General features: G+C 31.6%; 1 protein-coding gene across 1 annotated transcript; it reads right to left on the bottom strand.

The window, feature by feature from the left end:
• Positions 1 to 544: 544 nt before the first annotated feature.
• On the bottom strand, positions 545 to 1,353 carry LOC107888522 (tubulin alpha chain-like). The gene is made up of 2 exons (XM_041101513.1): positions 1,327 to 1,353; positions 545 to 1,252 (listed from the first exon to the last, which is right to left on the bottom strand). The coding sequence occupies exon 2, from the start codon at positions 1,148 to 1,150 to the stop codon at positions 599 to 601; it is 552 nt and encodes a 183-aa protein (XP_040957447.1). The 5' UTR covers positions 1,151 to 1,252; positions 1,327 to 1,353; the 3' UTR covers positions 545 to 598.
• Between the last annotated feature and the right edge of the window lie 15,562 nt (positions 1,354 to 16,915).

Below are 16,915 nucleotides of genomic sequence, written 5' to 3'. Positions count from 1 at the left end.
TAATTTAATCATATTTAAACATAATTAGTATTAAATATATTATAATTAAAATATATAATTTAAAAAAATTCTTAATAATTAATATTCTTATATGAATTTACTCAAATCATAATATATGATACTATAAAAGATAATTTAACATAATTATTATTAAATATATTATAATTAAAATATATAATTTAATAAAATTCTTAATAATCAATATTCTTATATGAATTTACTCAAATCATAATATATGATACTATAAAATATAATTTAACATAATTATTAAATATATTATAATTAAAATATATAATTTAATAAAATTATTAATAATTAATATTCTTATATAATTTAATAAAACAATTAAGCAAAGATCCATTAAAACATGTTTTGAAGTTTGATACTACAATAGAGAATACAAACAAAAGAACCCATTTTTGAAGCACGCATACTTTTTGAAGCATATAAAATTACTGCAAGTTAGAGCATATGAAATTAAGCAAAGATCCGTTAAAACATGTTTTGAAGTTTGATACAATAGAGAAGACAAACAAAATAACCCATTTTTATTAGCTGACCAATAAGTCTATTGGCAGATTTTACTCTATATTCTAGCCTAGTACTCATCCCCTTCATCTTCATCTCCTTCACCAGATTCCAAGCCCACTTCTTCATAATCTTTCTCAAGAGCAGCCAAGTCTTCTCTAGCTTCAGAAAACTCACCTTCCTCCATACCCTCACCGACATACCAATGCACAAGTGCACGCTTTGCATACATCAAATCAAACTTATGATCAATCCTTGAGAACACTTCAGCAACACTAGTAGAATTTGAAATCATGCAAACTGCCCTTTGAACCTTGGCCAAATCCCCACCAGGTACCATAGTTGGAGGCTGGTAGTTGATGCCACACTTGAACCCTGTGGGACACCAATCAACAAACTGGATGGTCCTTTTGGTCTTGATTGTTGCCACTGCAGCATTCACATCTTTACGCACCACATCTCCTCTATACATCAAGCAACAAGCCATGTATTTCCCATGGCGTGGATCACATTTGGCCATCATTGAAGCTGGTTCAAATGCACTGCTTGTGATTTCTGCTACTGATAGTTGCTCATGGTAAGCCTTTTCCGCTGAAATCACTAGTGCATATGAAGACAACATGAAATGGATTCTAGGGTATGGGACTAAATTGGTCTGAAACTCATTCACATCCACATTCAAAGCACCATCAAATCTCAAAGATGCAGTCAAGGAAGAAATAACCTGTAAAGGATCCAAACATCATAAGTATACACATACAATGCAAACAATCAAATTAAAGCCATCATTTATTGTACCTGAGAGACCAGCCTATTGAGATTAGTGTAATTCATTGGTTACATGTTGTCGTCTGTATTTGCGGTTCGGAACGACCAACAAATCGAACAAATCCTGAACCAAAAACCTTTCTCCTTCTTTGGTGGTGCTGCCTTGGTATCCCTCTTAGCAATGAGATCAACCATGAACTCAACAACAACCTAATGTAGAAAGAAGTTGAATGAGTTAGTAGCTCATAAGAAATCAAACAGGAAAGGTCCTAGCAAGTTAAATTTGTAGCCAGATTAGCATTACCTGAGCACCCAATTTGATTACTTCTCTTGGTGGAACTTCTAGGGGAGTCTCATCAGCTCGGAAAACTCTCAATTTCGACAATAATCTGAAAGACTTGGGCAAAACTCTAATCTGGTTGTCACTTATGTCCAACTCTTCAAGCATCTCAAAATAATTGGTCTTGGTAAGGCTCTTAAATCTGCAAAGTTTTTCCCCACATTCAATTGATCTCAAGAACCAAAATAGATATTGAAGTAGGACAATATGATGAGACAAAATAATTTGTTTGTTTTTCCTCTTAATGTCATAATGAAAATTCTCAATTAGAAAAAGAAAATGAAACAATAGATATCACTTAGAAAATACGCCTAATAAGCATTTATATGGTTAACAAATTGAGTAATTCGTAGAAGTAACTTGAAACAGAGTGACACTCGCACTTTTATTGAGATTTACTTATAAATCTACCTAAAGTTCTCTAAAAGCCTTGGAATCAGGAAAGGATAAAATCCAGAGCAGAAGCACCTTAAGGAAAAATATGTCAGCACACTGCATGCATGGGTAAAGAATTTGGGTAGCTGACAACTCATCTTGCTCACTACGGCCCATAATTTGACAACACCTAGAAAAACACATTTTGTATTCGGAGTCAACAAAAGAATTACTACAAAATATTAATAAAACAAATCAAAAAGATCTTATTAGCCCCACACCTCATTATCCTGGGCAGCTTGTTTCTGCGAGCTATATCCCTCACAAGTGGCCAATACTCTGATGCCCTGGAGTTAATTTCATCTGAAGACCACAAGAATTCAACATTTAAAAAGAAACACAATAAATCTAAATGTAGAGCCACAGTATATGAATAAACAAAGTGAATGAAAGAAGTATGTTAGAACTTAGATCTGAAAACAAATGCAGCAAATAGCATAAATTTATTGAAAGGGAAATATGTATATAACAATTGTTTAAAAAAACAATAAAATCAATAAAATAACTACGAAGAAGCTAAAACTTTAAAGTCAAATAATCAGAAAAAAGTTAAATTGTCAAATTTCAATCTGTTATGATGTGTTAGGAATAAATAAACAAACCCATAATTAGCTTTTCTGTATAAATCAAATCCATCAAAGAGTTGATTCAATTCTAAGATTCAATACCTACATCTACAGAGAAATCAATATAAGAGGACTATAAAATTTTGAGGGAAAAAAACTTAAAGATTCTAAAAAAGAAAAAAAGAAAAAAGAAAAAAGAAAAAGTAGAATACCTGAGCAATGTGCATTCTGCCAGAAGGCTCAAAGCCATCATAGAAAATGGGTTCAGGTTTATGATTTAGAAGATTTAGCAGTTCATCCTCTTGAATACATTCTTCCCCTACACTTCTTATAATCTTGAACTTTTCTTCTAAACTCATCCTGAAACAATGATTTCAAAATATATAAATATATTTACTCAATTTCCATCTATAAAGAAATAGCAAAACAAAAAATTACAACAAAAATGACTCACTGTGGAGTTGAAGAGGAGGAGGGAGGTTGAGAATCGACGGAGAGAGACTGCATGCCAGAAGACGGTGGGGTCTGATCCGCAAGAGATTGGTCCGCCATCAGTTCAGAGAGTACTACGACGGCGTTGGCAAAGGGTTTACAATACAAAGTTGTGACGCCACAGAGAGGTAAAAAAGAGAAGGAGAAGACAGCGAGGAGAGTGGAGAAGAAAGCTAGAAGGAAGAAACAGAAGATGGTGGATTTTGGGTAAAACAGAAGCGTGAATGGGGAGGGTAAAACAGGGAGGGTAAACTGAAGCGGCAGCTAATCTGGGCAAAAGAGAGGGATTAGAAATCGGTGGTTTTCACCGATTAGGAAAGTAATGTATTACACGCGTATTAGCAATACATTGAACCAAACGACAGAACAAAGAGGGATTAGGTGGGGCCCACCGATTAGGGGTGTATTGACTATGCCAATACACCCAACCAAACATGCTGTAAGGACCGATTTGAAAAAAGGGGGAGAAACAGAGTTTTTAAAAGGCAAATTTCCCTTATTTTTTTAAAAAAATGTTCATCTTCCTTTCTTCTTTAAGAACTCGATGTCCTCCCATTTAGCTTCACATTCAAAAATTTCCCCAAGTTAAAATATGGTATTTTCTCTCAAAATTAACTCATTCTTAGTGATTTTCGAGCTACCCAAACATTTCAACACCTTCTAATTTTAAAGAAAAATCATTAAATCCTCATCAAATTCGTTATTCTTCTTCTCACATTCAACTTTGAATTAGCTCCACAACTTTTTTTCTTCAAATTGAGGTATTGTGTTGACCTATTAAGATTAGATAAAGGTTGCTGCTTTCCTAATTCAAAATTTAATCGAGTGTGTTGAAAGCTTTTTAATCAAATTTTGGTTCAACAATGGTGAAATCCGAATAATGAGTAAACCTACCATTTTTGATTGATTTCTAATCTATTTTTAACTAAATAGAAGGTATTTGAACTTAATTTTATAGATTGATATCCAATTTTAATGAATTTCGAGTTTCCCCCTTTCATGTGTTCATACAAGCTTACTTTTCTGGAAATTTTAAATTCGTGAAATTAGAAAATTAAAGGTTTATATTTGTAATAATAGGTTAAATAAGATGTTTAGAAACTTAATTAAGGTTTAGGAAAAAAAATAGAGTTGGGAAAAATTATATTTTGGTAAAATGTATTGATTTTAGGCTTGAAAATGATGGATCTCGTATTTCTTGGCTAAACTTTGGTTTTAAAGTGATTTATAACTCATTTTGATCTTATTAAAAGGTATTGGATCTTAATTTAGCAAATCCTTATTGAATTTAAGCAAATTGAATGTTTTCTCCTTTTAAAAGATCACATGTAACACCCTAAAATAGAGTCTAGGAGTTTTAGGGGTATTTTAGGGGTTTTGGCCTTAGAGTGTTTAGAATTTTGCGACAGGGTTTATCGATAATGTTTTTGACTATGTTTTTGGAAAATTAAATCAATTTCTGAAAATGAGTTTTAAATACCTTTAATTTTGAAAATAGGACTGATTTGTAAAAGACTCAAAACTTAGAGTTTTTAAGAGGCAATAGACCACATTTTAAAATCAAACCTAAAAACCCTAATTTATAGCTCTATTTTCACGTTAGTCTTCTCCATCTTTATGCTTTAGTTGTCCCTTGTTTCCTCTTGCTCTCCCAATCAATTTTTGATTTCTAAACATAATATCTTGATTTCTATCAGCATTCAAGCCTTAAACCTCCATTAAATACCAAGAAAACCACCCAAAATCACAATTGATTTCTCCATTGTCAAGCTTGTGAGTTTTTCGGGTTTTCGATCAAACGCTTAGTTTTTTTCGTGTGAGGTAACAATTCAACTCCTAAATAGTTTTAAATGTTATTTAGTCTTTAAAACTAAGTTTTTAGCCATTAAATTGCATGTTTTGAATAAAAGCCGAAAATTGGCTCGTTAATGGTGGATTTCAGGATTTTGAGTAAAAACGTGGTTTTAAAGTACTTTTCAATTAGTTTTGACATGATTAAGAGGTTTCTAAACTTGTTTTGAAGTTTCGTTGAAGATTTCTTGAGTTTTAATGAATTTTCAAAAAGTAACCATAAAACAAGTCGATAAAGTCGATACCATGAATTGAGTATTTTATTGTAGTTTAAAGGTTGACCATTAGTCGTAGGTGAATAATTAGATGAATGAAATTAGTTGTAGGTGAAAAGATTAAGTATGGAGAAAGATATTTGAGTTTCACGTTTGTTAGTCGAAATTTAAGTTTCATGAGGAATATAGCTTAGACTTGCATTTTTGGTTGGTTTAAGTGAGTCTTTGGTTGAATACTGATTGTGTGTATTGTGTTATTATTATGTGAAAAGTGTTGGAACCATTGGAACCTTCTTTGAGAAAGGTGAAAGGCAAGGAAATGCTAGTTTAAGCTTTCGACTTTTCAACGAATGTGTAATCGGTGAATGTTTAAAATTGCTGCTAGTAGGCATGATCCATAGTGTTAATTGGGAGCTTAGGAATAGCCTAAACCCCTATCCTATGTTCCAAGTGTAAGCTTTCTATTTCCCTTCTTTTATTTTTGGTAAATTATGTGATTATAAAAACATTAATGGATTGATTATTATGATGCGATATTTTGATATGAGACATGTGTGATGACTATTGTGAATTGTATTGTCTGGTGGGCATATTAAATATGCCGAATAATAGTGATGATGTTATGTTAGCAATATAAATGTGCAGTGAAAGTGTGCAAAAATCGGTAAGTACGTATGTGTTGAATTATGGAAGTGATGCTAATGTAACATGTTATGTATGTGATAAACTGATTTTAATGCACTCATATGTGGTTGGATACGTGATGGCTCAATGAACATTATTGTGGCACTTTAAGTGCAATTAAATGTGAATTCGGTAAGCATGCATTGTGTACAAGTTTGTGATATGAATTGATGAATAAGAACAGAGATGATGTAATGACCCAAAAATTCACGGGCATCGGAAAAGTATAATATCGGGCCTCCGTCTTAGTAAATTGAGTTCGAAAATAATTATTAGAAGTAGTTAAGAGTTTAGTTTAGTGCTTAATTAGGAATTAATTAGGTGAGTTTAGTTTAATTAAGAGAAATTAGGAAAAATGACTAAATTGAACTAGGGGTAAAAGTTGAAGTATAGATTAATAGAAAATAACAAGGATTAAAATGGCAATTAAGCCATTAACAAGAAATGGGGCAGAATAAGTGATAAAAATATTAGATTTTTATGTTTTATATATTATTTTATATTATATTCTTTTATATCATATTATATTATATTAAAATATATTAAAAAAACTAAATAGATGACAAATGTATGGTAAAGATTAAAGACAAGTGTAATAGTAATAATTATATAGGTACACTTGTAATAAAGATAAATATAAGCTTAAATAATAAGTAAAAGATTTTTTATATAATATATAATTAATTAAAATAAAAGAAATAAAGTAAAGTAAGTAAAATAAAAAGACAAAGAAACAAGAGAAGAACAGAAAAGAAACAGAGAAAGAGACGAAAACAGGAGAAGAAAAAAGGGAAAGAAAAGAAAGGGGGAAAATTGAGATTTTGAAGCTTGAAGTTTAATAGGTAAGCTAAATCAAGTCCTTTTCTCATAAATTTGATGTTTTTGAAATCCTAGAGTGAAATACTCTTGGATTTAAGTTGAAAATTTGAAAGTTAATAGATTTTTTTGAGTAGGGTTTATGTTGAATAAATGATGGAATTGAGGATTTATTTGATAGAAATTTTATTTGGAATTGAATAAAGGATTGAATTGTAAACTAAACTACAAGTTTTGAATTCTAGGGATTAAATTGAGAAAAATTCGAAATTAGTGAAAATTTCTGAAAAATTAGTAGATAAATTTGAGTTTAGAAGAAATTTGAATAGAAATAAAGTGTGAATTAAATTAGAAAAGTAAATAAATTTAGTTAGGATTAAATTGGAATTAAAGTATAAATTAGATAGAAATTTTATTATTATTATTATTATTATTATTATAAATTAATGTTGTAATTAATAGTCTAAATTATTATTATTTTCGTAGCTAACAAGGAACTCGAGGCATCGGCACACAAAGGAAAAAAGAAGGTTATTGAGGAATAATCGAGAAAATTCGGGTTTGTATTACTATAATTCAAATTTATTTATTATTAATTGTTAAATTTTAATTAAAATGCATGGTAAGTAAAATTAGGTAAGCAATTGGAATGATAATAGTGACTTGAATTGAATCAAATTAAATTGAATATGTGAGTATTTGAAATGTATATTGATTAAAAAGTATTAGTGATTTGAAATTGATTGAAAAATGAATTTAAAATATGAATTAATTTATGAATATGTGTGAAAATGTGAATTGTGTATTGATTGAAAGTGGTTTGAATTGAATTGAAATGTGATTATATGTGATTATTTGAAATATGTATTGGTATTAAATTGTTAATTGACTAGAAAGTGGAAAAGTGATCTTGATTTTGAAATAGAAAAATGATTTGAATACCCTATTAACTAGTCGGGCTAAGTCGGATATAGTTGGCATGCCATAGGATTTGGAAGAGTACGAGATTTATCGGCTTTGATGATCAGGCACTTTATGTGTCGTACATCAGACATTTTATGTGTCGTATCAGGCACCTCGTGTGTCGTTTCAGGCACTTATGTGTCGTATATAGATCAGGTACTATGTACCGTTTTAGGCACAATGTGTCATACTGGTGTGTTTGGGTTGGAATCCGTATATCCGTCAAAGTCCAGATTGTTAATAGGGTGAATAATTGAAATGAGAAAATCAAATGAATTTGATCGATTGTGGTATTGAATATGAGAAAATTTAAAATTTGCAGATTGAAAATTGATATTGAAAATAAAAGGCATGAATTTAATGTTTATGTAGTGATTGAAATTGTTACATGTGATATGTGAGTGAGATTGATGAATAGTTAAAAATTTTATTGTTATTGTGAAGTAATGAAAGTTCATGAATTAATTGATATTTAAGAAATCGGATAGTTACATGCTTCGTAATTATAATTCTTTATTGCTATTATAATTTGAATTATGGTAATATCACTGAGTATAAAATACTCAGCGTACGGTTGTTTCCGTGCGCAGGTTGAAAAAGGGGTCTGAGTCTAGGTTCAGCATCCAGGTCAATCCCGACTCCTGCGTAGAGATTTCGGTGATGTTTCTTCCTTAAATGAAAGTGGCATGCACATAAGAATTCTAATAGTCATTTTGGTATGTTATATAGTTCTGTTGTAAAGTAAGATATTATGTGTTTTGATGATTATATTAGTAAAATGGTAGAAGTCCTTTATGGCATTGGTATCGAATTGGAATGACTTGATTAGTTTTATGAGTTAATTAGAAATGATATGTCAAGTAAGATTTAAGTATATAAATGCCTTGATTGAAATACTGGAATTGGGTTGGTTATATTTTGAAATTTTGCAGGGGGTTTTATGTAAAAATAAGCAGAAATGCTGTCAAAATTTTTATAAAAATGAATGAAATCAATTAGTAAAATTTATAACAATTTATGAATTATTTTAATATGTTGGTTATTTATTTAAGAATTATTTGTAAATTGTTTGATATGTCTCGTAATGCCTCGTAACCTTGTTCCGGCGACGGTTTGGGGTTAGGGGGTGTTACAGATGATGTGCATTAAATCAAGAGTTAAAATTATGTAATTGTGGATATTTTGGTCTTGTGACCTTATAAGACCATTGGATATAGTTGGCATGTCATAGGATTGTGAGTATTCATCTATATGTGTTTTGTGTTTTGGGCGTTGAGGCCTTGGGACATGTTGGAGAGATAAGGGAATGTGAGCTAGGCTCTGTTCAACGAGACACGTTTGTTGGAGAATGTTAGCTTTAACCTTCACTTTTGGGATATGTTTGACTCTATGAGCCATTTGGTGTGTTGGAGATCCGTGTATCCGATGTGTGGTGGTAGAGCCCACTTTCATGTTTCATAGCCTCAAGTGCCAAATTATCTAAAAATTTATATATATGTAATGTTATGTATGCCTAAATGAGTATGCGGTTGCTATGCAAATTATCATTTAAATATGATCTTATTTATTGTGATAATACGATGTGAGATGGACGCATAAATATGTAAATAATGTGCTAAATGAGTCAATTTAAGTTTCGTGAAAGTGTTAGTATGTTCTTTTATTAAATTGCGTATGTAATTATGGTTTGGATCATTTCCATTTAACTTGTGAATGCATGTGAATATGTCTACTAGACTTGTGGGTTGCTAAAGCATGTATACGTCGTTTAGTTTTGATGAATTATTGTTAAATGAATCATATATAAGTGAGCTGAGTGTAATTGCATGTAGGGGTATATGTTAGTTTTATGAATTAATGAAAAATGAATATATTATTTTGACTTGATTAGAATATGGTTGTGAACGTATTGTAGTATGCTCTTGTTTAACCTTTGATATTGCGTGTGCATTGTGGTTACTTTGAGCATTCACTGAGCTTGTTAAGCTCACCCACTCCTTTCTTAAAACCCTTGTAGAGTAGTTAAGTGCGGCTGTGAGCGGTGTGGTTCCGAGGGGTGATCCAAGCAAGTCCTTTTCCGTTAATCCATTATTTCCTAGGTGTTATTGTTATTTGTTTTCATTTTGGGAATAAGACAATTTGGTAGACTTTATAGATATTTTTCATGATGTTTTGGATGCTTCCATAGATTATTTGTTCCTAAGTTTATGAGATTTGTTTCGTATTACGTTGATTATTGCTCGGACTTACTTTCGATGTTTGAGACTATTACTACGACCGTTTTGATGTTTATTTGATGGTGATATGATAGCATGATGAAATTGTACAAGTTGGAATGACTTTTTTTTGACAAAAAAAGACCAAAATGTCAACTTCAATTAATCGAATCAACAATTACAAAATCATGAACTGTTAAAGGGTAATCCATCCCAAAATTCAAGTTACAATTGTTTGTAATATCAACTTTGGTCATAAAATTCATTGCCTTATTACAGTTGCGATTTACCCATCCGAATTCTACTTTTTTAAGAATATCCTTAGACTTCAACAACTCATTAATCCTCTATCCCATAATAGTGATGTCCACCCCCCGATTCCTTATTCTATTAGCCAAACTTGTGCAGTCAGTTTCGAAAATAATATTGGTAGTGTGCATGGAGCTAGCCACTTTAATGTTATCTTCAAACACGTGTAATTCTGCCCATTCAACCTACATTTTCTCATCTCTAAAACCATAGCTCCGACCTACAACAAAGCCCTCATTATCATGTGAAAGGACACCGAACCCTGTTTTGTCTTTACTAATAACTGTGTTGAAATTCACTTTGACTTTAACGATAAGAGGTTTCTCCCACTTCTTCTGCACCATTTGAGATGGTAAAATAGGTATGTTCATCTTGTTATGGATGTGGAATATTCTGCCATCAAATCTCTATTCTAAGTCAAGTTTGTAGAACCCAAGGTAAGTCTCTGTCTTATTAAGTTTGATTGTCCAAAAAGCTAGGTTCACTTGCATGTGTGAATTTTGTTTAAGTAATTTGTGTGTGTTTTTATTGCAAACGAGTAGGACCATATACCAGTAAGGATAAATGCAAAACTAAGCTTGTTTAATTCTCAGTTTTCGGTGAGTGATCGAGGATTTATAAAAATTATGCAAAACTGTCATGTTTTTTAGTATGAGTGATCTGGGATTCATCATAAGTATGTTCACTACCATGATTTTCAGTATGAATGTTTAAGGTTCGTATCTTTTTGTGAGAACTGTGATGGTTTTCAAGAACATTGTTTTTAAACTAAGTTCCAAAATTAAGTTTTTGACAAAATCCTATTTTCAGGTTTTGAGACATTATTTTTTTGAAACGTGTTTGTAAGTCTGAGTTTCAAAAATATGTTTTATAGGAGCTACAAAGCGGGCCAATGTTTTTACGTATGTTTTATAGAACGATTTTATAAACTCTATTTTTACGAGCTTTTGTGCAAGCTCTTTATAAGTGTTTTCAAGTAAGCTCTATGCGAGCTCACTGTATGTCTCTATACGTGCTCCATTTTGAGCCTTGTTGGATATATTAGTATACCAAAGGATTGTGAGTACTCACATATAAGCTTCTGAGTAAAGTTTTTCTGTGATTTTGGGTGTTGAGGCTTTGGGACAAGTGGAGAGATAAAGGAATGTTGAGCTATGCTCTATTCACTAGGACACATTTGTGTATAAGAGAGTGTATTAACCCTAAACCCTAAACCCTAAGGCAAACCTTGTTCATGTTTTCTAACAAGTATGTACGAACTGGTCTCTCGACCTAAGGCAAACCCTGTTCATGTTTTCTGATAAGTATGTGCAAACCAGTCTTGTGACCTAAGGCGGACCTTTTTGAGTTTTCTAAAAAGTATGTGCGAGATGACTTCGCGACCTAAGGCAAACCTAGACTCGAGTTTTTAAATTTTTGTTTAAGGAAAACAGGCCTTGCAACTTAAGGCGTGCCCTGTTAGCAAAATTTGAGATTCGGCTACGAAGTTTTTGAAACTGCTGTTACAAAACCTTTGTTTTCTGACAAGATTTGCGATCTGGGTCTCGCAACCTCACCCGCGAACCTAGCATGCAAAACGATTTTAAGACTAAGTCTTCTTTCTGTTTTAAGCTCTGTTTTTAAGCATACCATATGGAGTTTTGGTTATTCACTAAGTTTGCAATGAACTCACCCACTCCTATATTACTTCGCAGGTAAGTAGGTCGCGAATAGCAATGACGAGGTCGATGACTTGGCAAGGCTCACTCTTGTATTGATTGGTGAACCTACAAAATTTGGCGATGGGGTTTATTTAATTATGTGAGTTTAGAATTACCATAAGTTGACTTTGCTCGAAATAATCTCTTTTATATTAAGTCTACTTGTTGTTGTGAACCATATCTGGAATATCTTATTATTATGAATAAAGATCGATGTTTATTCATGCATAAGTGTAATGTAAATTTCTTTGGCTATAATATGTAAGTCTAACTTGTTAAAAGTACAATTTTTCTGTAACCTTGATAATTACATGTGTACCCTTGACTTAGCAAGCCCATTTATGTGTCCGAACCCATGTATTTATATGAACTCCACAAAAGTATGGTAACCTTGGCATGTATGTTTCCTATGTAAGTGAAGTCTGTTTATATGCGAACCTTTGGCGTATGTTCATGTTGCGAAGTTATGTAATATGCGAAATGTTGACATTTAGCGAACCTATGTTTTTGTTATAAACTGTGAATTTAACTCATGCTAGATACTATTATGCAAACTATTGTTATTTAATGTTGGCGAACTTGTAAGTCTTGTTGCTATTAAGACATGCTAACCTTTCTATGTGGTTTTATAAACTTGCATGATTTTCACTGTGTGTGAATTATTTCCGCTGCTTTGTCTTAACTTATCACATTATCTGCAATTATTAAGTGGTGTGTTGGAGGTTAGGTTAGGAGTTAATGGAGAGTCACTTCTGTGGCTAATGTAGCTCGCCATATTCAGGTTAAACCTACTCAGCTAGGTTTGAGGTGTTACACTTATCATGTTGGAACCTGACATCCATTCTCTAATTTAGATCACTCTCAACCAAGACTTTTCCCCTAAAATTTTTGTTATAAACCAAGTGACTCACTTGAGTTTACTAGTAAAATTGCACTCAAAATACAAGTTTCTCTATAAACAAGAATAAGTGCTCACACAATTACTTTCTACCTAGAATATGTCAATCATATATAAGAGTTTTGGGCTTCAATTATCCTTTTAAAACCTAAAACAAAGGAAAATATCCTCAAGATATTGCAAATTCATAATGAGCTAATCTTCTTAAACAAGGGAACTTTGGATTGTATTGAAAGACTCTGATTTGATCCCTTTTTTATTTTGTATAATTGAACATCACAGGTAGGCCATATATATTTTCCAAAGATTACAAATATAAAGCCCAACACATTTTGGAGCAAAATATTGCTGCACAAATAAGGAAATTTTTTTATTATTTATTAAGGAAATTTAGTTAGTTAAATTGAGACTTAGTTAGAATGGAATTGTAACAACTCCTTACTCGACCTGGTTGCGGGATCAGAATAACGGAATGCCACATTCTTAGCAAAAGCAATCCACATCAATAACATTCAAATTTAAAATACAATTTATAATGATTAGAAACCACATACCATATATACGTAGTAAATTGAGATCAGTAAGAACCTAATTATGAAAATCTGGACATGAAATGGGATTAGATTGTAAAATTTCAAAGTTTTAAATTTACAATAAAAAATTCATAGTTGGTATCGATCCGTATCGATACTCTTTTTAAAAATCGATACCAAATCACGATTCTGTTTCCTTTGCAAATCAAAGGTATTGATATTTATCAACTGATATTGATACTTTATGAAAAATTATCGATACTCAAATAAATATCGATACCATTTTGGCATTTTGTTTGTTTAAAAACTGTTCATATGGCCAAGTATCAATACCAAATGCTAATATATCGATACTAGAGTTCATAAATGGTAAAATTCTATCTCTATATGGTCCTTTTTATGCCCAAATTCACCTAAACTCAATTGGTACTCCTAGATATAATTAGAGACAAGCAAATTATCAATAAGAGACATTCTTATTCATATACCACTCCATTCAAAACACCAATTCACTAAACATTAAATGACACTTTCACTATCACTTACTCAAGCACAATTAATGTAACACCCTTTACCCGTATTCAACGCCAGAATAGGGTATGAGGCATTACTAGAACACTTACACATGTAAACGTATTAAACCGAGTTACAAAATTTCATTCAAATTTAAACTCTTTAAATTTTTAACATGCTTTTATAATTCTTTACAACATATCCTCGAAATATTATATTCATAACAAATAGGGCCTACGAGACCCGATACTTACTCATGTAATTCAATGCTTCATTTCCATTTCATTCAATTCACAATTTTTCATGTTCACAATTCAAATCAATTTCTCAATCCAATATATATATTTCAATACTACAATAATTCTTTTAATTCAAATCATATCACTAGAAACTTCCATTTAATTCATGTACAATTCAATATCGTTAAGTTCAATACTAATATGTATTCACCATTTAACTCAACGTTTATCGATTATACTATTCATTAACACATTTATAAAATTCTTAGTATTACAACGAAAACATCACTTAAGCTTAAATAACAACATCAAATCAACTCATCATCGCCATTTTCGTCATTTTATTCTTCAAGTATGAACTTAGTATTTCATTTCCTTTCCACACCCATTTCCTACGAATATCACACAAAACAATAACATATCATTCAACCATAGTCACAAGCTTGTACATTTAAACATAATTCTTTTTGGAATTAACCACATGATAAACCATTTCGAGTAAGTTTACACAATTTAAACATTACCACCCTTTCCATGATCACAAGCATATTCCCATCTAGACACTTACCATTTCAACGCATAACTTATAAATTTAACGTGGCATAATTCAGCCACCACTTGGCCAAAGCCTAAGCGTGTACACCACACATGTTAGCCAAATAAACATATAGCGTAAGCATTATAAGTATGGTCGAGTTCAACATTTATTCATGTATCAAACTTACCAACATGAGTTAATCCATAAACCGTTCATGGTCTTACTTCATGCCAAATCATATACCAAATATACCACTCTCACATACTATAAAACTTTATTTTCCCATATGAGCTTAAATCATGACCAATAATATGCAAATATAAGCATCACTTCTATTTCATCGTTTATCGATTATAATCGAGCTTATGACTAATTATGCACAAATCATTCGTATATTTTATTTTCCTCCTCCTCCTCTCCATTCCACATCCTTAGTGTACATAACAATCTTAGAAATAACATTTTCTATAGTTTTACTATTCACTTACATGTATACTTAAAACTATCTCTCTGAGTCAGAGTCACTAAATTATTTTTATTCGGAGCTACAGAATTCCAAACTAAGAACTGTTAATTTTACCAAAAACTAGATTCACATATCGTCTTACCATAGAATTTTCAGAATTTTTGGTTTAGCCAAATAGTACAGTTTATTCTTTAAAATTTCCCCTGTTTCACTGCTCGATAGTTCTGACCTCTCTTCACTAAAAATTAATTATCTCATTGTACAGAATTCAGATATTGTTTTTGTTTGTTTCTCTTGAAAATAGATTCACTAAGGATTTTAAAACTATAAACTTTATCCCATAATTATTTTTTTTACAATTGTTTACAATTTTCCAAAATCGAAACAGGGGATTCCGAACTCATTCTGACTCTATCTAACTAAACTTCAAATATCTCAAAATATATAACTCTTTTGCTTTCTCTGTTTCTTTTATGTGAAAATAGACTCATTCAGCTTCAATTTCATATAATATTCAGCCTTTAATTCAACTTCCACCATTTTTGGTGATTTTTCAAAGTCACACAACTATTACTATCTAAACTATTTTGTTGCTAAATGTACTCTTTCATAATTTGACTTTTTCACTTTCAATCCCAATTCAATTCAAAATTCACTTTTCCATTTCTAAGTCGATATTCAATTCAATTCCACACCTATATTTATTATTCAATTACACTTAGTCAATTTCCCCGATACTTAGGAATAATAATAGATACTCGGTGGATTCAGCACATAGCAACCTCCTTTTTAATCAATGATGTCCGGCGGAATTAGCACATAGCAACCACCTTACTAATCAATGATGTTCAGTTCACATAGTAGCCTGCACATAGTACTACACATGTGACCATTCTCATCTGATACACGTAGTAGCCTGCACATAATACTACAGATGCGACCCATCATTCCGGTACACGTAGTAGCCTGCACATAGTACTACACACGTGACCATCACTTTCACTTTTACATAGTGGCCTACACACAGTCCGTGCCACACATGTAATCATTTTGTCACTTCATTCGTATCCTTTTTTATTCCGAAGGTTCATTCGAGAATTTTTCACTCTTTCTCACTTTTCTTTTTATCGATCAATTTCAATTTCTCATCTTTCTTGATTTATAACAATACATTTAACTTAAATAACATTCACACTATTCATTCCAGTCCAAAAATCATATTTTGGAAAAATTACATTTTTGCCCCTAAAGTTTCACAAAATTATGATTTTGCCCCAAAGCTTGTAAATTAAACTTCATCCCTTACTCTTATGTATTATGACATGCTAAATATTTATCCCTTCTATGGCAACATTGAATTCCCACTCTAACACTTACTTATGAACATTAGGTATTTTTACCGATTATGTCGTTTTACTTGTTTTCACTTAAAATCGCTTAGAAAAAGTTGTTTAACATAATTTCAGGCTTCATGTTCTACCATAAAACATCAAAATAAACACATTTCACCTATGGGTATTTTTCCAAATATAAACCCTAGGTTAAATTATTGCTAGAATAAGCTAAATCAAGTTACCGGGACTCCAAAAATGTAAAGAACATTAAAAATGGGGGTTGGAATCACTTACTATGGAGCTTGGAAGCTTGAAAACCTTAACTATGGCTCCCCCCCCCCTTGTGAAATTCTGCCAAGGCTTGAAGATAATGATTTTTGGGCTATTTTGTCTTTTTAATACATTTTAATTACCAAATAACCAAAATACCCCTAACTTAAAATTTTCCTATTTCACTAATCTCATGTCCATTTTTGTTCACAATGTAACCAATGGTCTAATTACCAATTAA

This window comes from Gossypium hirsutum, chromosome D09, assembly GCF_007990345.1.
Source record: "Gossypium hirsutum isolate 1008001.06 chromosome D09, Gossypium_hirsutum_v2.1, whole genome shotgun sequence".
Lineage (NCBI taxonomy): Eukaryota > Viridiplantae > Streptophyta > Magnoliopsida > Malvales > Malvaceae > Gossypium > Gossypium hirsutum.
Note: the sequence above shows the minus strand (reverse complement) of the source record. Positions and strands in the feature narration are given on the sequence as shown.

What these genes read in the sequence shown, in the direction of transcription:
- LOC107888522 (XM_041101513.1), bottom strand. Translation starts at nt 1,150, where the DNA reads ATGTTGTCTTCATATGCACTAGTGATTTCAGCGGAAAAGGCTTACCAT.